Below are 24,054 nucleotides of genomic sequence, written 5' to 3'. Positions count from 1 at the left end.
TTTAATATAATATTCAAGTCTAGCATTTGCTATTTACAACAAATAAATATTGCCCCTCCCCAACTGGTAAACATTTTTTTTCACCTTTTATACAAATATTCAATCCCCCTCCCCTCCCCCCGAAACCCTCCTTTCCCACCAATCCCCGTCTCGTGTGGTCTCGTAAAGCCCAGGATACAGTGGTGGATGTGGCACTTGCAGTGTCACGAAATCTGACATCAGTGGGACTTGGCCGAGACCGTCCTCACTCACCGGTTAAGAGTGTGGTCCGTGAAGGGGGTGTCTCTCTCCTCTGCCAGGGGAGGGCTGGAGTGGGCAGTGGGCGAGACTCCCTCCCTTTCAGTTGGCCCTGATGATGGAATCTTTGGTGCAGCCTGAGGAAGGCCACGATGGTGGGAGGAGAGAACTGCAGTGGTCAGACCCGGTGGATGAGTAGTGCCCTGGGGTGCCCATGGGCACAGGTGGCAGTGGCCCACACCTGGGAAGGTGTGAGGGAAGTGTACGGAGGGCAGTGCCCGGCGGCATGCAGGGCTCCCTGCCCATTGGCAGCGCTCCTTGGCAAAAGTCAGCTCGTCCTCTGGTTCCAGAGAGCAGAAGGCACCTTAGGCAGCGAGTGGTCCAGGGGAGGCCAGGTCAGCCATCGACGGGCAGGCGTCAATCCCGGCAGCAGGAGAGGTTCAGGGTGAAACTGGAGTCTGGGGGTGGCCTGGGCTGGCAGCTTGGGCGCAGGTGCCCACCTGGCCTGAGCCACTGTAGTCTGTAAGTGCTTAGTTGCCCAGCCAGCTAGACCCTGGAAAGGGCGGCTCTGTGGCTGGCCAGCTAGGGACAAGTTAGAAGATGCCCTTGGCAATCTTGAGTCCCTTCTGCTTCATGCGCGGGAGGGTAGAGCTGGCTCCATGCCTGACCTTTGCCCCCTTGGTGAAGGTCCGTTTCTTTAGGACAAAGTCATAGTTGGCAGTAGAGTTCATGGCGTAGAACACGTTGGCGTTGTCAGGGATCTTCAGCTCTGGTCGGGGAGGGGCAGAGGGTCAGCTGTGCTTATGCGGGCCCCACTGGACACCCCACCACTTGAGAGCCCCCAGGAGGGCAGGCCTGATCCAGACACCTGAGACCCCTCAAGGCAACTCCAGGACCACCAAGGACCTCCCTTAATGACACCTGCCTGGGACAGACTCTGCTGAGGCACTGAGGGACTTCCCTGGTGGCACAGTGGTTAAGAATCCGCCTGCCAATGCAGGAGACACGGGTTTGATCCTTGGTCTGGGAAGATCCCACATGCCGTGGAGCAACTAAGCCCGTGCGCCACAACTACTGAGCCTGTGCTCTAGAGCCCGCGAGCCACAACTACTGAGCCCGTGTGCCGCAGCTACTGAAGTCTGCACGCCTAGAGCCCGTGCTCCGCAACAAGAGAAGGCACCGCGGTGAGAAGCCTGCGTACCACAGGCTTGTGGCTTCTCGCCACAACTAGAGAAAGCCCGCACGCAGCAACAAAGATCCAGCACAGTCAAAAATAAATAAGTAATTAATTTAAAAAAAAAAAAGAAAAAAGGAACTCAAAAACAAAAAGGACTCTGGGGACTTCCCTGGTGGTGCAGTGGTTAAGAATACGCCTGCCAACGCAGGGGACATAGGTTCGAGCCCTGGTCCGGGAAGATCCCATGTGCCGTGGAACAACTAAGCCCTCGCGCCACAACTACTGAAGCCCGCGTACCTTAGAGCCTGCGCGTCACAACTACTAAGCCCATGCACTACAACTACTGAGCCTGAGTGCCAAAACTACTGAAGCCTGCGCACCTAGAGCCTGCGCTCTGCAACAAGAGAGGTCACCGCAATGAGAAGCCCGCGCACCGCAACAAAGAGTAGCCCCTGCTCGCCACAACTACAGAAAGCCTGTGCGCAGCAACGAAGACCTGACACAGCCAAAAATAAAAATAAAATAAAAATAAAAATAAAAATAAAAAGGACTCCGACTCCAGGAAGCCCCACCTCAGTCTGCAGCTGGCAAAGGGTCATCCCATCCTGCCCCCTGCTGCCTTCACTGATCGGGAGGTCCAGCTGCAATAAGCTTTCTAGAACCTAGATCACCTCCCCCGAATCCTGCACAACTCAGGACAAGGGCTCTGGGGCCAAGTTAAGGGCGGGCTTTGCCCCAGGCCTCCTGCACAGGGTTTCATAGGGTGCCAGGATCCCAGCAGGTACTTGCTCTTGGCTCTGTTTCCCACCCTCTCCTCTGGCCTTGAGCCTGTTACTCTCCACTGCTGGGCTGGAACATGTGTGCTCTGGGCTCCATCGTGTGGCTCTTACTCTGGTCCTCAACCTGTCTAGGTCTCAGGCTTCCTCTTCTGTAAGATGGGGGTCCCACCTGCCTTGCTTACCTCACCAAAATGGTGCAACAAGGTAAGAGAGGATTTAGAAAAGAACTTCTAGCGATCGTGGCGGGTCATTGCTAACTGTCCGGGTAATGGCTGTGAATGCGGGATCAGCTCATGGGAAAGGAAAGAGTGATGATAATCTTTGCAGTTATGGCACGTCTACGGCACACGTACACACATGAGCATATAATCCATGTATATATGGATCAACTCACTGCCTATTTTATCTCCATTGTGGGGATGGGAAAACAGGCACAGAGGACTTAAGGAATTTGCCCGAGGTCTACAAGCCGTAGCTGTCTGGTTCCAAGTTTGTGCTTGTTCTTGATCCTTTCCCTTCCCAGTTTTTAGAATACCCAGCTGCTCCCTAGTAGCCTCTGTGTTTAGTATCTACTATGGGCTGAAAGTTGGTGTCCTCTCTAAATTTGTTGAAATCCTAACCCCCAATGTGATGGGACTAGGAGGTGAGGCCTTTGGGAGGCCATTAGGTCATCAGGGTGGAGCCCCACGAATGGGATTCGTGCCCTTATGAAAGGGACCCCAGAGAGCTCCCCACGCCCTTCCACCATTTGGGTTCACAGTGAGGAGTCAGCCGCCGGCAACCCAGAAGAGGGCCTTCACCAGAACCTGACCATGCTGGCACCCTGATCTTGGACTTCTAGCTCCAGAACCAGGAGAAATAAATCTCTGTCATTTAGAAGCCACCAGTGGTGGTGTTTTGTTATAGCAGCCAGAACGGACTAAGACAGTGTCACACGTTCACGGATTTTCACAAATTCGATGCTTTAATCCACGGTAGTCGTGATCTTTTCTGAAGCACTCATTTCCCATCTTAGCCAGAAAACGCCCTTTTGTACGGCCTGTGGGCTCGGCCATCTGGCTGCCTGGCCCCAGGAGAAAAGCCTTTTCTCTCCCCTCCTCAACGATGCTAGCACTGAACGAGGTCTCCCACTGACTGTTCACGGCCACGGAAGGGCAAGGGACAAGGGCCCAGCAGCCACCAGGGGCCAGTGAGGAGACACTGGGGGCATCCAGAGCTGCCCCTAGGCAGGTCTGTGTGTGGACAAAGCCCACGCCCACCCTGGTGGCACGTCTTCCGGGGTGGTGGGTCTGGGGCACGGTGCTCCCTGCCCCACGGCCCCAGCGCCCGCCTGACCGGCCCTGACTTACTTCGATCGTCCGAAATAACCTGCACCAGCTCGTAGTCTTCTGGCTCATCCTCATCCAGGTTGTGTTTGTCCATGGCTTTGCGGATGACAGCTGGAGCCTTGTCCTGGCTGGTCACCTGGACGGGGTGGGGGACAGGCCATCAGGGCAAGGGTCTGGTGTAGCTTGAGGGTCCGGGGTGTAGCAGCCAAGGGCCCGCAGAGCTGCCGCGGCGCTGTGCGCACAGGGGCTCACAGCCTCTGACCCGAGGCTGGGTCCAGGGGGGCTGCGCCTCCTTCTCCTGCCCCTCTGGGGAGGCCTCCATGGACCCGATCACTTACCCCCCAACTCCTGCAAGCCTGCCACCTCCTCCCAACACCACCTAGGGCAACCGCCTGCCCCCGGGGCTGCTCCCCCTAACCGTCCCCCTTGACCCTGCCCATCCGGGACAACGGTATCATTGCACCTGGGTACAGACGGCATCTAGTCCCAGCCCTGGAGGTGAGAGAGGAGCAGCTGGCTGGATGCCCAGTGGCCGCCTACGTGCCAGGCCTCCACTGGCTGGAGGCTGCAGTGGTGGAGAGTGCAGACCGAGCCCTGCTGCCTCGACCCCAAGGGCCAGAGCACAGGCGGGCCTTAGACTCGGGGTGACACAGGTGACAGTGTTAATGGGGCATCTGACCCAGTGTGGGAGGATTCTGGGGTGCAAATGGCTCACTGGCAGCCTGAGTTCTGGAGGATGAGAGGAGTCCCCCCAGCCCCCAACCCCTCCCCAACATACACAGTGTTTGTGGGCAACTCCCACTGGCAAGATCTCGACACCTCCAACGATCCCCGGTGTCTGACACTGCCGGCCCCCTCCGCGGCCACCAGCCTGGTGCAGCCATTGCTACCCACCCTGGATTGCAGCCGCCGCCTCCTAACTGGCCGCCCTGCATCTGCCGGCACCAGCCCATCGCCCACGGAGAGGCCGGAAGTCACTGCTGCCCCTCCTGTGCTCCAACGAACAGTGCTCCCACCTGTCTCACATGAGATCCAGGCCCCTGACGCTGGCCTGCTCTGCTGAGCCCTACTCTTCCCCCGACCCCTGCTCCTTCACTGCGGACCTCCTGCTTCTCCTCCAAGCCCCAGGCACACTCCTGTCCTGGGAGGCTGCACGCTGCTCCCTCCTTCCCCCCACACTCAGGCCCTTTATGGGTGAGGTCCTGCCCCACTGCTGCTGTAAACCCCTAGTCCACCACCCCGGCACGGATCACCATCGACACACAGCTGGTTTTTTGTTGTTTTTTTTTTGCGGTACGCGGGCCTCACCGCTGTGGCCTCTCCCATTGCGGAGCACAGGCTCCGGACGCGCAAGCTCAGCGGCCATGGCTCACGGGCCCAGCCGCTCCGCGGCATGTGGGATCCTCCCGGACCGGGGCACGAGCCCGGGTCCCCTGCATCGGCAGGCGGACTCCCAACCACTGCGCCACCAGGGAAGCCCACACTAGCTGTTTTCATTCCCTTCCCTGGTTGGCCCTCTGTCCTTCCCAACCCACCAGGAGACCAGCTCTGGGAGGGCAGGGGTGACCCATGGTGTTCAATACGGATTTGCTGCCCGGCAGAGTGAGGGGCCCGCGGGGACGCCGCCCGGCTCACCAGGATGCTCTTGTACATGTTGCCGTTGTCCACGTCCAGGCTCACCCGGATGATGCAGCAGTCGCCCACCTGCTGGTTGTAGAGGGGCAGGGAGGAGCTGTAGCTGCAGACCCCTGACACGGAGCGCTTGTGGGTGCGCGTGGTGGCCACGGGCGTGGTGGAGGCTGAGGAGGACGAGGTGCTGCTGGAGGCCGAGCTGATGCCGGAGGTCTCCGGGGACGACTGGGAGGTGCACTCCCAGAACTGTGGGGACGGCACGATCAGCGGAAGCCCCGGGCCACTGTCCAGCTCCGGGGGCTTCTGGTGTGCAGCGGGGAACCCTGGCCCTAGGAAGGGCTGAGAAGGGCTGTCAGGGAGGGGGTGGGGCAGTCACCTTCTTCTCCTGGCCGTCAGGGGACTCTGGGACAAAGCTCATGGTGATCTCCTCCACATCGGAGCTGGAGGAGCCGGCCGAGTGGACACTCAGTGCGTCGGCAATGTCCCCGCTGCTGAGGTAGGGGCCGCACCTGAGCTGGTCACAGGACTTGGAGTGGCAGCTGCTGCCGGTACTGAGCTCCGTGCTGGGGGCCTGGCGGCTGCAATGGAAGGGCTGGCTGACTTAGGGGAGGCCTCTTCTGGGACACAGCCCACCCCTGTCCCCTGCACTCTGTGCCGAGTGCTCAGGCAATCACTCCGTTGGCTCCAGCATCCGACAGATCATTTAGCATCACCCCATTTCACAGGGGGAAAAACTGAGGCCCAGAGGGGTGGAGCAAGTGGCCCAGTCACAGGGCTGTCGGCGGGGGAGCTGGGATCCCAGTGCCAGCTGCCTGACCCCCGAGCCCACTCGCAGCCCGAGGCTTCCCTGAGCCCCGAGGGAGCGCCCCTGCCCACCCGGGCACTCAACTCGCTCCAGCGCTTGACGATGGCCGTGTTCTTCTTGACCTTGAGGGTGTTGCTGGCCGACTCGGAAGGGGGCTCCAGCTCACACGACAAGGAGTAGCTACAGGACAAAGCGGCGGCTGTGGGGAGTCGCACCCGGGTCTCCCTCCCGGTGCCTGCCCGGCAGCTAGAGTCCAGGGGCCCGGCCGTCACCAGTGACGGCACCCAAGGCTGCCCAGGATCGCCAGCCACAGGCTCTCCGGAGCTGCCCAGGGGCAGCCCGCGTGTGCCCCCCCAGCTCCTGCCCGGACTCACCTGTCAGCCTCGCTGAGCCGCTCCATCGCCCGGAACCAGGCCCCGAAGTGCTCTTCGGCTGCGATGCTGTAATTGTTGCAGGCCGACTGGAGCAGCTTGATCTGGGCGATCACTTCGAACTCCTGGGGCCAGAGGGGAGGACAGGACGCTGACGGTCTGGGTTGGCCGGGCCTGTGCCAGCCTCTGGGTCCCCACTTCCCACCCTGTCCTCACAGCCAGGTTCAAACAGCCCCTCCGGGAAGGTGTCCTTGATTCGACCTCCTGCCCCATCCTCCCGTGGGAAAGGCTCCCCCTCTCTCTGTATCCAGCTCTCCCCAAAAATGTAACAGGGAGGGGTCGGAGCCAGCCGTTCTAGCCAGGTGGCTCTCTGATCCCGCCCCCCACACGGGCCCCCTTCCCGCGAGGCTGCGTCTGCTCACCTTCCTCCTCTTCTCGAAGTTGATCAGTCTCCCCTGGAAAGCACACGGCCAGCGTCCATCAGAAAGTGTCCCCTAACCCATGACCGCCCCTCACGGGCCTCAGGATGCACTACCCAGAGCACACACCAGGGGGCAGCACAGCACACACCTGGACGTGGGTGGGGCCGGGGTGCCGGGGCGGGGTGGGAGGGGCGCCGAGGCTCAGGGGTCTGAGAGCAGCTAGAGAGACTGAGGCCTTGGGCAGGAGGGCCAGGTTGGCCACATGTGCCTGACCCTGGAGGGCCCAGCCGCTCCACCCATGGCCGCCACCTGAGGGAGGGGCTGTGTCCTGCTGGGTCAAACCCCTTGCAGCTCTGATGAGCCCCACCAGGCGGGCACCAAGCTCTGTTCACTCACTGCCGAGATGGGCAGGTGTCCCCGGGACACAGGGACGGCCAGGGGGCTCTCGTAAGATGAGGTGCACCCTCTGCTGAGAGCTCGGGGCTCAGGACCCCCACCCCGACCCCGGCCCTGGGCTTACTCACATACAGATAGTCCTTCATTGCAGTGTCCAGCATCACCAGGTCTGTGAGGAACGTACCCAGGTAGGGGACGGTGCCCTGGATGACACCCTGTGACAACTGGGCGGGGCGGGGGGGGACTGATGAGCAAGGCCCCTCCCCTGAAAACCCCTCAGCCCCACTCAGGCCTCCCACTGGGAGCAGCCTGGGGACCTTTAGCCAGTTCCCCCCAATCTCCCTCCCAGCGTGCATGGACCCAAACTCCCTCAAGTCACCTTGCAGGCTTGGTATTTGGCAAATCCCCAAGATCTATGGCCCCGGCCCCTCCCCCCTCCCAAATCCCCACTGGGCCCAGATCTTCCAGGCCCCTGCTCTGGTGGTTACTAGTCCCCCGACACCAGCTGGTCAGGGCGCAGCGCCCCCAGGTCCCGGAGTAGGTCGGTCTAAGGGTCACGTCAGGCAGCGCAGCTACAGGAGCGGGGGCTCGGGGCGGCCCCTCCTCTCCCAGCCTCGGGCACACTCACCACCTCCTTCGGCCGCCTCTGGGCTCTCTTGGGGTTCATCTCCAGGGTGGCAAACTTGGAGGTCCCCTCCTGCAGGGCCGAGGACAGGGTCGGTGAGGCCTTCTGACCCTCCCCCCATCACCCACCAGCAGACACGACCTTGGTCCTGGTCACTGGTGCAAGCGCTCCAGCCATCCCAGTGTACTCCATTCCTAGATCTGCACCCCTGCTCGGGTGCTCACAGGGTGTGGGAATGTGGGTCAGCAGCCCGGCCTCCTTGGAAAGTACAGATGAGGATTACACCTGCCCCTTGGGGTCTCCAAGGACTCAGCGCCACACCTCCATCACTGTGGCTGTGCTGTTCCCCCAGACCCCCCGTCTCTGCAGGAGGGTAGGAGGGTCCTACACAAAACTCACGCAGATTTCCCTTCCCCCTTGAACCTCACTGCCTCCCCGTGAGGCTGGCACCCTGGGGTCAGCATTCGCCCACTTTCCAGATGAGGAAACTGAGGCCCAGAGACAGGCATTGCCTTGCCTCTGAATGAGCCTCAGAAGGGCTCAGAGCCTCTGGTGTGTGTCGGCCCCCCGCCGGGCGAGCCATCGAGAGAGGGACAGGGAGTCTGGGGGGGCCTGGCTGAGCAGGGTGCCTGCCGCGCCAAGGCCTTCACAACCCCACGGAGCCCCTCGGGATGTCCCCTGCACAGAGCTCTGCCTTCGGCCACTCAGGAGGGGTCTCCTTAGTGCCACCTCTGAGAGGGTGAGCTGGGGCTGCTGGGAGCACTGGGTGGTGACACTTGCTTCCTCTTTGTATGGAAGTTTCCGGGGAAGGACCCCCGTGAATGCATTAGCACCCCTGTGCACTTGCCACAAGCCATCTGGGCCATTTGTCACGGCCACCAAAGGCCCTGTGGTGAGACTCTGAGAAGAGTCCCTGGATTCCTTCGCAGTGTCTGCCCTGAGGCAGAGGCAAGAGCCCCCAGCCCCCAGATCTACCTCCTGCTCATTTGGACGACGGCTGGGCGGCCCCTGCAGTACCATCCCTGGGCAGGCGGGGTGCCTGGCCCTCGGAGGTCAGCGCAGACAGGAACAGCAGGGCCTGGCTTTGTGGGGACAGGCTAGGCTGGTCTGGGGAAGGAAGAGACCCCACCCTTGACCTCATCCACCCCGTGCCGGGTGAGGGACCAGTGAGGAGCCAGGAGACTCTAATCCTGCTCCTCACCTGCCCGCAGCTCTGGAACAGCCCAGCTGCCCTGCTCCATCCCTGTACTAGGGCCTCCTATCTCCCAAACTGCCCCCCACCTGCCCACAGACCCGACAGATCTCATGAGAAGTTTTCGAAGAAACTTTCAGTGGGAACATAAGCCCCTCCACCCCGAGCCCCCGGACTCTACCTTGATGAGCAGCTCTCTGCTTAGGGAGTAGTTGTTCTCATCTGAGAAAATCTCTGACAGCTTCTGAAAGATGCGGAGGCTGTCCCTGGGGGAAGGAAGGAGAAAGGAGGACATGGTGGGGAGGGGTGCGGGGGCAAAAACATTTGAGGACCCAGAGAGCCCAACTGCCTGGATGGGTGGTTTCCAAACAGAGTTCTGCTGGACCCTAAGGGCTCGGTAGGCCTGGAGGGGTGGGTCTCATGTGGGTCACCGGGGAACCCCATTCCCAGTCGACTGAGCGGCTCTGTTTTGGCCGGTTCTGATTTTAAGTGCACAAAGTCATGTGGGTGAAGTAGACACATGAAAACCCCCAACATGGCTCAAGCCAGTACCTGCCAGAGAAAGAGACCCGGTCCTGAGGCAGAACTGCTGGCCCTGAGAGACCCCGCCCCCAGGATGCGCTGTCCCTGGGCAGGTTCCAGGCAGCACCCAGCCCCGTGGGAGGCCCCAGGTCCACCCTGGAGCTCCTCCAGGGAGAAGCCTGCCCACCTGGAAACTTCTTCCCACGTCTTCTTCAGCCGGTGGATGGAGTTGCTCTGCAGAGCAGAGAGGATGGCGTAGAGGGACGAAAAGTTCTTGAGGACCCGGCACTCCTGGGAGGGAGGGGCCAGGCTGTGAGAGGGGGCCGAGCTCCCGCCTGCTCCAGCTTCAGTCCCTCTTAGGGGGGCACCCCCCTCCCGGATGGGACAGATGCCCCGGGAGGTGCTCCTGGGGTTGGATGAGATCAACCCAGGGGCAGAAAGGGCTCCCCGGGCCCTTGGCGGCCGCATACCCGGGCCACCTCGATCCAGTGCTCCAACACCCGGGCCCTGGCGCGGGCCGTCACGCTTCGGTCCCCGAGGCAGGTGGTGATGACGCAGTTGGCCACACTGTTGAACTGGGCGACGGTGGCACGGACGGTGGGAGCCAGGTGTTCCTTGCCCCTCTTGTCCCGCTGGGACCAGATGGAGCCCAGGCAGTGGTAGGGCACCACCTTCTTGAACAGCTCCTGGGGGCAAGGGGAAGGTCACCCGGCTCTGCCGCACCCCAGCTCAATGCCCACAGTCCCCCCACCCCCACCCCCAGGCCTAGGCAGGGTCACTGGTCAGAGCTGGAGCTCTGGAAGCCGGGGAGGCGGCTCGAGCCCGGCCGGGGGAGGTGCGGGGAGGTGGTGTCTCTTGGTTTTGTTCCCTGCCCACTGTGGGCACCCAGCGCAAGGTGACCCAGGGTGACCCTGGCAGGAGAGAGAGGTGGCCACCTTCCCCAGTCCACCCTAACTCCCAGCACGAGATGCGGCTCACACCTGCCCATACAGGTGGTGCTTTTAGCCCTTGATCACGCCTCAGGCCTGTCCCCTGTCCAGATGCCCATTCACGTGGGCACTACAACCAGAGGCTGCGTCTGCCGTCTGCCACGGCTTCTAGCGCGCACCAGGTGCCTGCTAAGTGCTGAAGCTGGTGAGACCTCCTCAGCAGACGTGGGGGCAGGGGGGGCGGCCCATGGAGTGAGCGACCGTCTGCTACCGGGTGGGCCAGACCCCGCCCAGCTTTCTACCGCTCCACCTCATTCCACCCAGACACAGTGTGAGGGATGCGGCCCGGGTCCACAGCCTGGAGGGGAGCCGAGGCCTTCGGGTGAGGAAACCTGCCCGGGCGACACGGTTTGTCATGGGATTTGGGGCAGGACATCAGCTCTGGACAGGGCAGGGCAGACGCCTGAAGGAAGGTGCACCCCTGCCCGCCCTGCTGAGATGAGCTGCCTACCGCGTCCATCAGCGTGAACTGCTCTGCCACCAGGTCGGGCGGGAACGCCAGGAGGTGAGGCTTCTCCTCACCCAGCCCGTTCTCTGCAGCCGCGGGCGAAGGCCAGGAAGGCTCTGGGGCTGGAGCTGGTGCTGGTGCCAGAGCTGGCTCGAGGTCTGGACCTGGCACCGGCCTGGGCGCTAGAGCTGGAGCCGGCACTGGCTCGAGGGCTGCAGTCGGCTTCAGAGCTGGAGCCAGAGCTGCAAAGAAGAGCGGAGCTCAGCAACACGCCTGCCTCTTTTTCCAAGACAGAAACCACATCACTGCCTTCTAGAGAAGCCTCAGCTCAAGAAGCACCCCAGGACGTCTCCCCGCCGCGGTCCCCACGTGGGCGGTCTGAGGCAGCCCCGGGGGCTCCTGCGTGTCCAGCACCGACCCCGCTCCTCACCCTCCGGCTCTGCCTTGGTGAGCTCTGTGCGCTCCAGCTGGGCCAGGAGAAGGTGGGCGCGGCGCTCCAGGTCGGAGCCGGGCATGTTGAGCTGCACGTAGGCCACCAGCTGCTTGAGGCACGGGAAGTCCGGGGGCTGACAGAAGTCCTCGGAGTACTGGTCCAGCCAGGTGCCCAGGATGGAGGAGACGGCACTGGGGGCAGGCGGGCGGGCAGCAGAGTCAGGGGCCTGGCCTTTCCTTCCACGCGGCCCTCCCCTGGCTCCCCTGTGGGGGCTGGGCTTCTGGGCCCGCCCCTGCCCCACCCGCACTGGGCTGCCAGGCGGGGGCAGGCCTGGTCAGCAGGCCTGGTAGGAAGGGGCCCTCCGTCCCTGGTGACCACCTCTCCCTTCCTCGGGGGAGCCTGACTCTCTCCTGTCTGCCCCCAGCCCCCCGGGCCCTCCCCACTGGGAAGGAAACTGCAGGAGGGCAGGGAGGGCCACGCCTGCCCTGTTCATCGCGCTGGCCTGGCCGCACACAGTAGGCGCTGCACAAACAGGGGAGGGAGGAGGGGACAAGCAGAGTGCGCCCCTGCCTGGCCTTCACGGGCCTCGCGCACCTGAACCAGAAGCTCGAGCACCGACGGCTGCCTTGGTCGGTGCGCCGGAGTGCGGGTCTCATCCTCCCGGGGACGCCATTCTTGGTGGTGGGGACGTAGCCGGCCCCCTGACCCTGACTGCGCTCCCGTGAGCCCCAGCTGAGCACTCACACTGGGCTGCGAGGCTGACGTGTCAGCAGCTTGCCCCCCACACCTCCTGTCATGGGCCCCGGATCTGAGTGGGGACGGATGCTCTCAGGGGCCGGCTCTGAGCCCCCAGCCTCCCCTCTGCTCCCTGGGGACATGGGACCCCAGCCACAGCTCTCTGACTCCTTTCCTCCTGCAGCCAGACCTCAGCCCTCCAGCGGGAATCACAAGATGTGTGGCAGCCAGGGTTCTGCCCAGCCCCTCCCATCAGACCCAAAGTCTACTCACTTTTTCAGTTGGTCCTGAGGTCCGCCGTCCTCGCTGGAATAAGGGAGGATGCACCCGTATCTAGAGGAGGCCGTGAGGGCGTCACATCTACCGTACCTGCTATGACGTCTAGTGTTACTGGCTGACCCTCCGGCTAGGATGGAAGCCCGGGAGGGCGGGGATTTTTGTCTGCACCGTTCACTGAATAAAGCCAAGTGCCTAGAAAAGTGCCTGCACACAGTAGGCGCTTCGTATGTATTTGCTGAACGAATGAGCCCAACCAGCACCTTACAGACGCCTGAGTGGGCCTGGGCCCTCAGCCGGCCCCCAGCCAGCCCTGCCCTGGCTACTCCCAGGAAGGACCCCTGACACAGAATCTGGAACCTCCTTTACAAATGGGAAAACTGTTCTGCCCAGCGGCTGGAAGCAGAGAGCTTCTCCATGGGGCAGAGGAAAACCTTAATTAAAACCGCCCCAGCCCTCAGCAGCCCTTTCCACAGGGCCGGGCGCGGGGCCGCACTGTCCATGCTTATCCGACAGTCCTGGCAGCCCGGCCTTCACGTGAGCAAACTGAGGCTCAGAGAGGTAAAGCGACATTCCCAAGACACACAGCCAGTGGGTGGGCGGGGAGCCCCTGTGCCGGGGAGGGGCAGGGCGCTCACCTTTGGAACAGCAGGTCCAGGACCCGCTGGGTCGTGGTGAAGGCTCGGTAGGTGCACAGGAAGATGGTGACATAGGAGAGGTCGCTGCCCTGGAAGGCGGGCACCAGGTGCTCCACCAGCTTCTCCAGCGTGCCTGCCTTCACGGTCCGCACCTTGCAGGTCTCATACAGGTTCAGGGCCGAGTCATTTTCATACTGGGGTGGGACAGAGAGGCACAGACGGTCAGCGACGGCACCGTGGCCCATGAGGAGGGCAGGGGCTGGAACTCAGAGGAAGCCCCAAGCGCCCGGCGACTTCTGGACGGAGATGGGACGTGAGTGCCCGGAACAGAAAAAGGGTCTCAGCTTTTGAACTGGAGGTGGGGCGATGAAAACTCGCAACACCAACCCCTTCAGGTCACTTTATCAGCTGAGTAATGACAGCACCTTGCCGTATTAAGGGCAGAGTCCCCGGGATCCCTGGCAAAGCAACCCCGTTCTAGAGATGAGAAAACAGAGGCTCAGCCTGGGGTGGAAAGGCACGATATGTTAGGGCCCAGAGGCTATTCAGGGCGGCGCTGTGGGAATGGCTGCAGAAAGGAATCCCGTCAAGGTTCACGGCAGTGAAAGGCTGAGTTATGGCTGGTAACCAGCCTCTCTTCTGAGATGTTACGTATTTGTCAGGCCCCCGCTCTGACCTGGAGGGGTCATGGAGTTGTGTTCCGTGATGGCAAGTTGCAGAGAACCGTATATAGTAGGCTGAGTCCTTTTTGGGTTAAAAAAAAAAAAAAAGCCCTACTAAGTAAGGTGCTGAAAGCCTTGGCGAAGGTGTGGAAGGACAGTCGTTAAAACAAGAAACACTGGGGCAAAATGCATAAGTAATCCCAGCCTAACGTGAAGTGGAAATAGTACGAAAGTGTCTTTTTTTGATGTTCATACAAATAAGTGAACAGAGAACTATGCACTTGGCCCAGCGCAGGGCTGGACAGTAGGGGAGGGCTGAGGGCCCAGATTCCTTTGGGAGCAGGGCTGGGGGCCCCCCAGGCAGGAAAGCCCTGGGAGGGAGCCCAGTGGAGTGGCCAGGGTGGCCCCTGCATCCCGGGCCTTGTCGGGGTTCTGGGCACGGAGACCCCCCAACCACACTCACCCCGAGCCAGCGCTGGCCCTTGTTGGCGCCGTGGTGCACCTGAACCTTGCGCAGGGAGATGGAGTAGATGACGCCGTTGACCAGCTCCTCGCCAATCTCCTGCGTGGAGCTCTGCAAAGACAGCGCCCGGCCACCGGGCGGGGGTGTCGGGGCCTGCCTGGCTGTGTGGCAGGGGGACGCCCCGTGCCACTTCCTGCTCCCTACATGAGGCAAAGGTCGGTGGCCACAGAGACCTCCAGCCCAGAATTTAACAGGACGACAGCTGGAGGGCCGGGGGTTAGTATCGGGGCGGCAGGCACTGCCCCCAGCACCCCCGTCCTCACCCCACCAGCCATGACTGGGTGTGAACAAGACGTACCCACTGGGGTTCCAACAACAGCCTGCCCCTGCCCAGGGGGATCCCCCCGCTCCCGCCCCCACCCCAAGGCGAGTACTGTTATCTGGTCATTTCATAGGTGACTACACAGAAGCCGAGGGAAGGGCAACCCATCCAAAGCCATGCCGCTGACGGTAAACAGCGGAGCCGGGACCCCGAGGCCCTATCTCAGCCCACTGCACCTAGGGGGCTCTGGCCCCCCGAGAAGATGCCTCCCCCAGGGCGTGAGGCCCCTGGCCCCCTCACCCTCATGTGCCCAGACGGCACCTGCGACAGCTGCCCCAGCCCTGGAGTCAGCCTCCCGGGTCTGGGGCAGGTGCGGGCATCCTCGACGGCCACAGCCAAGGCCACTTCCTTCCCTTTCTGCTCATTCAGTCTTGTGCCTTCTTGGGCAACAGAGGAGTTCCCAGTTCCCTGTTCGTCATCACGTGCATGGGGACAGCATGAGAATGATGACAGTGCTGGCATCCGGGCTGATGCCCGGGGTTCCACAGAACTCCAAAACCACGGGGCTTTGGCTAGGCCAGGAATGGGGGGGGGGTGTCACCTGGCTGCTTCCTAGACCCCGGGCAGGAAGACCCTTGTTTTAAAAGGCAGTGATCCCTCCTGCTGGGCAGGCTGTCCCGGGGGCTGCATCAAGGCCTGGTCAAGGCCACTCAGTCGTTGCTGCCCTGGGCTCCTCCACCCCCTCTCCCACTGCCCCTGTCCAGGGACGGGGTAAGCTTGCAGTGGGGAGGGGGGCCTAGGAGTAAAGAGACAGACCTCTGAGAGTTCAGGGAGGAGGGGGGAGGTGCTAGCTGGCAAAGGGCCATCATTCACATGGTCAATGCCAGCAGCTAGGATCACGGGTCACTGCCCCAGCTCAGGGTGGGCGTGGAGCTCACAGAAGGCCCAGTGGAAGTGCTGACTCAGCCTGGGCCCCACCGACAGCCTTTCCCTAAATCCCTCGGCCTAAGCTGGGCCCCTGGGTAGGAACCAGGTGCCCAGTGTCCTGTGGGCTGTACCCCCGGACATCAGCACCCCTGAGATCAGGGGCTAGGGAGCGGGATGGGCCTGGACCTCCTGCCTCAAGGGCTCTGGGAGGCCTGGGAGCCATCCTCCGGAAATCTACTTCCTCTGACCCAAGGCCGCCTTCCCACTCTGGGCATTGTACCAACAGGAAAGCCAGTGCAATCACACAGGGGCGCTGACCCTTCGCCTTCTCCGGAGACACAGCCAGCCATTTCTTGGAAGTCAGCAGGGAACCCGCAGGTAGAGGGCCCTCACCTCAAGAGCCCACGCTTGGGGAGGTCCAGCCCTTCCATCGAGGAGGGGAAACTCCTCCTCCTGGGGCAGAACTGAAGCAGATGCGCACTTTCCTTCCCTGGGTCACATCCTTCCCCGGCCTAGAAGAGGCCGCGGTGATGGGTGATGTCAGGGGCCTGCCATCCACCTGCGAGACCAGGGCCCTGTCCACCCACCCCTACCTCTCCTCAGGGGTCCTCGACTGCCTCTCGCAAAGGCTGCTGCCCGCCCTGGAAAGGCCCATCCCTCTCCGGGGGATTCCAGCCACTTCTGGTCCAGCCTGGAGCCAGACAGTGCCCTGAGCACCCCAGTCACTGGCAGCAGGTTAGAGTCCCCGTGCTGGACCTGCCTGACTGTGGGCACGGGACTCGAACCCCGTGGGAGCACACACAGCACCTGGCTCCCAGCGGGGCCCCATCAAGGCCTGCTGGACAGAAGCGCTTCCTGGCCAGGCCAACCAATGGGAAGCCTCGCCATCCCTGAGCGGGTCTAAATAGCGGCTCTGCAGTGAGCCATGGGCCTCGCTGGCAGACGGAGCAGCTGGCTGCCCTGCCCAGGCGTCATGTGATCCCGAGCCCTTCCCCCACCCCGAGGGGCCCCCTTCTGCCAGCCCGGTGGGGGGCAGGGCAGGACGCTGAGAGCCGCACATGCTGGGCCAGGGGGAGTCACCGCCTCGTGGCACAGATGGGGAGCTGCTCCAGCCCCGCGGAGCTAACCCTGTCCTCTCCGGGCCCTTCACCGCAGCCCAGCAGCAGGAACAAAACCAGATCGTCCAAGCAGTGCAGAGAGCAGGCGCCATTTAAACCATTGACCAAGAGACAACGGCACGGCGGGATCCAAAGAGAGCTGCCCGCATCCTGGGCACAAAGCGGCAGAGTGGGGCGTCTGCTCCGCGCTCCCACCGCGCTTCCAGGGACAGAGAAGGACAGCGGCCGACAGCCCTGGCACCTGCCCCGGGACCCTCTGGGGCAGGAAGGGCTGGGCCCTGGACCCCACAGGTGACCCATCCTGTTAGCAGAGCAGATAGCACACAGGCCCGGGAACAGGCAGCCCGTGTGGGCAGCACCAAGCCCCTGGGGAGGCTCTGGCGGGGGCTGGGGAGCTCCCGGGGGAGGGCATGGCCGAGCAAACAGCAGACGCCCTGGGGGGAGGCGTCCACAGGGCAGCAGTGAGCTCTTAGGGGGAAAGAACGCCAGGTGGGTGGCTGTGTCCTCAGGGGACAGATCCTCCTGTCCCGCCCCAAGCAGGCACCCACAGATGTCCCCAGGGCCCGGGGACCCAGCTGGCAGCTGGGCCTTGCACACACTGCCCAGCCTACCACCACGTGGGTCTGGAGCGAGGGTGGTGCGATGCACCAGGGTGCAGAGGCTGGCAGAATGGGCACCAGGGTGCCCCACACCCCGCTGTCCCTCGGAGCACAGCCCGGAGCCCCAGGGACAAGGAAACAGCCTGGGTGACATGTTAGTGTGTCACCCGATCAGCCTTCTTGGGGTGATGGGCCAGCAGAATGCCGTGGCCCCAACTGACTGCAGGCCGAGCCCCGATTCCCGCAAGACAGAGTAACAGGGCTGCCGGGAGCCGATCCCGCCCTCATTTCTGGAGAGAACAGAGGGGACCTACTGGGCCTTTTCCAGCCCTGCCATCTCCCCCAGAAGGCGGCTCGTGCCTGCACACACGGGGGTGGCGCCTTCTCCCATCCTGGTGACCTCTCTCCTTCCACTCAGCTGTACCTCTGCTGTGGAAGCTGCAACTACAGACCACACGGGGCCTCCAGACCCACAGACGCCTCTGGCTGCAGACCGTCTCCCCGTCACTGGCCAGGGGCTCACGGAGGAGGAGGGCCTGAAGCCACACCGTGGTCTCCTCCCTGGGGCTGCACGTGGAGAAACCTGGTCTCACGCAGGCGAGGGTGGGAAGTGGGGGGGCGGTGGCCCCCACGTGCATGAGATCACCGCCCGGGGACCTCATGGCACCCCGCTGAGCTGCTGCTCAGGCCCACTGAGTCACAGAGGTCACCCAAGGCCCTGACCCAGCCACCCGCCAGCACCCTGCAGCCCTGGGCCCACCGGACCCACAGGTACTGTCTTTCCTGCAGGGCTCTGGCTCCCAGCTCAGCTGAGCCCTGCAGCCCTCGGCCTCAGTGAGACTGTCTGGGAGATGGGCGAAGGGCAGCAGCTCTCCAAGGGGACGAAGGCGGCAGGGGTCACGAGAAGGGGCATGAGCGGCTCGGCGCCAGGCATACAAAGCACCCAGGAACAGGACCTGAGGGCGCTGTGGCTGGCGAGCTGACGATGGACACCGGGCCAGGGAAAGCCTCCCGGGAGACCTGCCAGACGCCCGGAGAGCTGGAGGAGGGCCAGGTGAAAGGGAGGGCGGGTCATCCTAAATCTGTGCGGAGGAGGGAACCAGGCCTGCGGCTTTCCGACCCTTTAGCCTTCTGTCTGAATGCAGGAGCCAAAACACGAGACGGCTCAGGGATCAGAGAGAGCTGCTTAGTCTCTCCGAATCCCGGGACAGTTTGAATACAAAGTCGAGCACCCATTTTACAGAGGTGGAGACCAAGGCCCAGGGGAGATGGTCAAGTAGGACGTGTCCAAGCCCTGGTTCATCTCTCAGATTGTGTGCCCAGGGAGGGAGGAAGAAAACGCCAAATGTGCATGGCCCTCCCGGTGGGCGACGGGGTGCCACCCTCGGGCCTGCCCCCACCCCAGGTGGGTGTCCTGCACCCTGAGCCCGAGGACATGAACAGACCCCCAGTGAGGACTCAAGGTCAGCCCTGGATGGGGGTGGCCACGCTCCTGGTCCCCAGGCAGCGCAGCCCAGAGGTGGCCTTAGTAGGGGACCACACGAGGTGCCTGGGCGGTAGGGCAACCGGGGAGCTCAGTGACCCCAGAAACTGCAGTTTGGGGATCAGCCTGTGCTGAGCCTCCAAAGAGGCTGACCCATCTCCCCAAGAACCTTCTCGGCCAGCCCAAGCCTGGCTACTCGTCAGCGTCTTGAAGAGAAACGTGCCGCCAGTGGAGAGCGGAGACCAGACCTCAGGCTGGCCTTGCCCACCTCGTCCTCCTGCCCCCCAGCTCCCGACCGTCAGGCCTCTAGGGGCCAGGCCTGCAAGGGGGCAGGGCTGGTGACAGCCGAGGAGGAGGGTGGCCTCTCACGAGGGGTGGAGGGAGGGCCAGCTGACATCAACACCACTGGCCACAGCATCCAGCATTTGAGGGCATTTCCCAGGTGGCAGGCCCTCTGCACACTCATCTCATTTAATCCTCCCGACACCTCACTTGATGGGTGGCGAAAGCCAGGCGGGGAGCTCATCCCCGTCAGGAGCCAGGAAGAGGCAGCCGGGGCAGGGATGTGAACCCTGGCCCGTGACAGTCATGTGCCGTGGAGACACACCTAGGCCTCGCTCCACCGGTGGCTGCCACGGTCACAGCCTCAAAGTGCAGTTCAGCCCCTGGTCACATGCTAGAGGGAGGGAGACCAGAGACAGAACAGGCTTCCTCAGGTCACACAGCCAGAGGGGGGCGGGGGGGCGGGGAATGGCAGTTCCCTCGCACCCGCACTTCTCCACTGAGAGGGGATTGGTCGGGGCTCCTGCCACAGGATGGCCAGGGCACCCACAGGCCTGGGGTCAGCTACGAGAACCAGGCCTGGGAAGCACCATGCTGACCAGGCTGGCCAGCGTCCTCCTGGAGCCCTGGGCACGGGCACTCCCCTGGCACCTTGTCAGAAGACACAATCGTGGCAGCCACGGCCTGTCCGGCTCTGACGCAGTACCAGGCGCCGTGGGGACCGCTTGCCAGGCCGCCTGTCTCTTTCGGTCCTCACCAGAAGCCTAAGCGGAGCAACTGGCCTCGAGTCCAGATAAGGAAACCAAGGCTCAGGGACCGAGAGCACGTCTAGGGCTGCGAGAGGCTGAGCCGGCCTTCCAGCCCAGCTCTCCTCCCTCCAGAGCCCAAGCTCTGGACCAGCACGCGTGACGCTGCCCCTTGGGTCAAAAGGACATCGTGCCTCCCTCGAGCCCGCAGAGCTGCCAGAGCCTGCCAGCATCCGGGGGCTCCCTGGGGAGGAAAGGAAAACACCGGGCAACACGCACTCCCCGAGCTCCCAGAATGCAGGCCCATGCTGGATGCCCTCACCCTGCTCACCGAGCACCCTTCTGGCAACCATCGGCTCACCCCTCCCCCTCCCCCGCCACAGGCTGGTCAGGGGATGGAAACTGGGGGCTGCTCAAAGTTCCGCTTCTCCTGCACTGGGCTGCAGGTTTCAACTCCCACCTCCTCAGAACTGGGTTGGGGACAGTGGCTTCACGGGAGCCACATGTCCAGGAACGCGGCACTCCTGAGCCTGAGAGGCCGGACGCCGAGCCTGAGGCAGGGCGGACACAGCATGGTGCCACGCTGTGAGGGCCTTACAGGCAGCCAGTCCTCCACTGGGTGGCGGGGTGCCACCTCCCCAAACTGCCCCCACTGGCCTGCTCGGAGGCTGCAGGTGGCCAGTGCTAAGTCTCCTCCAAACCCTCCTCACCAGCAGTGAAGAAGGGCCTGGAAACGGCTAACTCCCAGGCTGAGGATGGGGGCCCAGTCCTGCCTGCCAGCGGTCTAACACCTCCCAGCACTGAGCCCCCACCCGCTCCTGCCCCAGGGCCATCCCAGAGCCGCTGGGGAAACAGCTCAGCGTGCCCAGTCCGGAGAAGTCCTCCCCGCCAGAGAAGGAACAAGGACCCAGTACCAGCCAGCCTGGCCCCTGAGGAGTAAAGCAAGAGGGGAACCCGAGAGTCCATGGGGGCCCAGCAGGTGGCAGCCGATCAGGCCCCTTGTGAACCTGACAGGCTGTGCAGCTGCTGGAGGCCGCCGCCTTGGAGCCTGCCGGGAAGCCTGGCTGGTAGATGACAGTACACAGACTTACACACACACACACACACACACACACACACACAGACACACACACACACAGAGACACACAGACGCACACACACACACAGACACACCACACACACACACACAGACACACCACACAGACACACCACACACACACACACACACACACACACACACACACACCCCACACACACACACACAGACACACCACACACACACACACACACACACACACACACACACACACACACACACACACACACACACACACACACACACACACACACACACACACACACACACACACCCCCACCTCTCAGCTCATGCCTCTTGGCCTAAGGCTAATGAGCCCTGGGGGTTACACTGGAGCCCTGCACACCGTGAGATCAAGAGACCAGACAACGGGGAAGGAGGCGGGGAGGCTGGAGGGAGACGCATCTCCCCTGCACATCTCCGCTCTGCCCGAGGTTCCGAGAAGGCTTCCTCATTTCATTCCACCCACTTACACCGCGCTCAGGGCTTGCAGACCCCCTGCCTGGGTGGGAATCCCGCCCCTGCCACTTGCTGGCTCCGTGAGTTTGTGCAATCTAGCACCTCAGTTGTTCCATCTGTTAAATGGACGACAGATGATCCTGACCCCCAAAGACATAACGCACGCAAACTGCTCAGCACACGGCCTCCCACCCAGTGCCGGCTCATATTACCTATTATTTAAAACCTTTAGGGTCCAGCTGTGGGCTTGTTTCTTCCTTGAAGCTCTCCCCCGTGTCTTGTGGCCCAAAGCACTTTCACCTTCCTCTGGCCTATAAGCACCCCTCCCCTTCACCAAGCACGGGGACTTCTGGGCTGCCTGGGCCTGGTTCCGTTCCCCTAACAGCTCCACCATCCTCCTGGGGCACGTGTAATTGTCTCACTGCGAGGTATCCTTCTCTGACCCCTGTGGGCTCTCGTACACAACAGGCGCCCAGCACAGAACACTGCCCAGCTTCAAATCCCGGCTGCGTCCTCGCTGGCTGCGTGTACCTTTAGTTCAGGGACTTCACTTCTCTGAGCTCCAGTCTCCTATGAAGCGGGGTCGGCATCTACTCGGGAGGGCTGGTCAAAGCCAGCTGGAACGAGGGGGTGGTGTCTGCAGACAGTAGGTGCTACGGACTCCGGGACTCCTCCTGCCTGGCTGAGGCAGTGGCCTGAACGGAGGCAGGGGCGTGGGCCCGGTGACCTCCAGAAAGCACAGAACTGCGCAGGCCGGGCTGGGTCAGCAGTGGCCTGGCTTAGAAGTACGATGATGAGCAGATGCCCAGATGTGTGAGGACATCTGTTAGCCCAGAGAGGGAAGGACGGGGTGGAGACTTGTTAAGGAAAGGGGGACCGGGGAAGGAACCAGAAACTGCCTAGTGGTTTCCAGACAGGACAGGGACCACGAACAGCCGCTTCAGCTCTGGCAGGCCCCAGCGACCAGGAAATCGGCCCCAGGATGGGGGGGGGCGGGGTGTTGGCAGGAGGGACAGGGACTTCCCCACCCCCTCCCCCAGCTCATGGTAAATGGTCATTGTGTTTGGTTTCCGGCAGTGGCCTCCTCTCCTGCCAGGACCCTGGTTTTCCTGCCCCAGCCAGAAGCTTCCCCTTTGATTTCTAAACAGCAGCCACGGCCTGGATCTCAGTGCTGGGGCCAGTGAGGAAGAGGAGGGGGGAGAGGGGGAGAGGCGGAAAGAGAGAGAGAGGGAGACAAGGCAGACCCTTGGGCAGGGGTAGGGCTCAGCTCTGCCTCTCCCTCGGTTCCTCAGGGATACAGACGGACAGAGGGAGGGAAGGAGGGAGGGAGAGAAGCAGCTGAGTGGCCCACCCCTGCGAGCACGCAGGCTGGACCCTCCAACACACAAAGCCCGAGGAGCTGCCAGACATAATGAAAGTCAGATGAGTGCTGGGCTGGTGTCAGGCCGCCCACCCCCACCCTCCCAGGGGTCTCGCTCCAGCCACTAATGAAGACCAGAGCTGTGGGTGGATGAGGGTCGGGGAGTGTGCCTGGCCGGGCCACCGGCCAAGCTCAGCAATAAAGGGTCTCCCCAGCCCGAGGTTCTCCCACCAAGAGCTCCCTCCACCCCCTGCCTTCCCCCCAACTCTGGGCAGGGAGATGCGCTTTATCCTCGGGTAAGTATGCATCCCGGCCCCGTCTAGGCACTGGGGACACACAGAGGCACGAGACCCAGGCTGGCAATTACAACTTACCCGGGCCTAAAGTGACAAAGCAGGGATACCAAGGGGCCCTCGCCAGCTCGGGGGCTCAGGAACGCTGCTGAGCTCTCCGACCCAGGAATGGCCTCTGTCCAGGCCCCAACCCTGGATTCTGCCACCCTGGCCGCACAGTCAGGTAGGAGGGGTGGGGGGGAACTCCTCCCCCGCCCCCCGCTGCCCAGAGCACACTAGAGACAGGAGTCCAGCCCTCACCTAGTTCCCCCAACCACATGCATGATAGGCACACCCCCGTTCTGAATCCTCCCAAATCCTTACAGATTCAGGGTGTCGGCGCATTTTCTAATCAAGAAGTGAGTCACCCCTCCACCTGAGAGGCCCTTGTCCCAACCTCCCCGCCTGGACACCGGGCCCCACAGATTGGAGGCCTGTCTCCCCACTCCCCCGCTTTGAGCAGCCCAGAACATCAGAGTCCACTTCTGCCCCCAAGGGGGGCTGTCTGTAAGACCACTGTGCTCCCAACCGCCTCTGAGGATTCTAGAAGATTGCCGCCCTAATCACTCGTTCACCACCTGCATTTCGAAGCCAAACTGCCTAAGCCGGCCCCGGCCTGGCCACGGGGACTAAATACGGCCCAGCCCTGCTGTAGGGAAAGGCACAGACGCAAACAGACAGCGACTGCCCGCGGGAGCAAGTCTACCTGGGTTGCAGGGGCGCGGGAGTGGCACACCTGGGCTCGGTGAGGTCACGCACTGGGACGGATAGAGGGGGGCACGAAGACCCGGTTCTGGTCCCGAAACTGTTGGACCGGCTGGCGGCAGCCCCTCCGCCCACCTGGCTGCCTTGGGGCTGGCGCAAGGAGGGGGATTTCTGCGGAAGGACCCTCCCCCTCCGCAACCTCCGGACTGGGGGCGGTGACCACCACCACTGGAGGTGGGTGACCCGCTAAGGACGCTGGGCCCCCACCCACTCCTCGCTCGGCCGAGCGCCGGGCCAGCCTGGCTCACCCACCTCCAGGCGCGGCAGGTCGGGGTCGAGCTGTGTGAAACTGTGCAGCACCACCGGGCAGCTGTCGGGGCCGCCCACCTCCAGGCGCACGGCGTCCCACACGCTGCGGCTCCGCCGGGAGCCCGGAAACAGCGGCTCGGCGCCGCCCGCAGGCCCGGCCGCCTCGGCCCACATGCGCTGCACCAT

General features: G+C 62.8%; 1 protein-coding gene across 2 annotated transcripts; it reads right to left on the bottom strand.

Moving 5' to 3' along the window:
- Positions 1-24,054, bottom strand: RALGDS (ral guanine nucleotide dissociation stimulator; the record flags this gene model as incomplete). 2 transcript variants are annotated; one of them, XM_082657169.1, is made up of 18 exons in its annotated part: positions 1-1,006; positions 3,543-3,657; positions 5,157-5,399; positions 5,530-5,731; positions 6,043-6,138; positions 6,333-6,454; positions 6,752-6,784; positions 7,276-7,371; positions 7,776-7,844; positions 9,146-9,230; positions 9,674-9,777; positions 9,957-10,172; positions 10,927-11,165; positions 11,354-11,547; positions 12,365-12,463; positions 13,006-13,199; positions 14,131-14,241; positions 23,872-24,054. In XM_082657169.1, the coding sequence occupies 18 exons, from the start codon at positions 24,052-24,054 to the stop codon at positions 831-833; spliced, it is 2,577 nt and encodes an 858-aa protein (XP_082513295.1). In that variant the 3' UTR covers positions 1-830. The 2 variants fall into 2 exon arrangements, with proteins under 2 accessions (XP_082513295.1, XP_082513296.1); XM_082657170.1 differs by having other exon boundaries at positions 12,365-12,424.

This window comes from Grampus griseus, assembly GCF_964374135.1.
Source record: "Grampus griseus genome assembly, chromosome: 6".
Classification (NCBI taxonomy): domain Eukaryota; kingdom Metazoa; phylum Chordata; class Mammalia; order Artiodactyla; family Delphinidae; genus Grampus; species Grampus griseus.
This window is presented reverse-complemented; position numbering and strand designations above follow the sequence as displayed.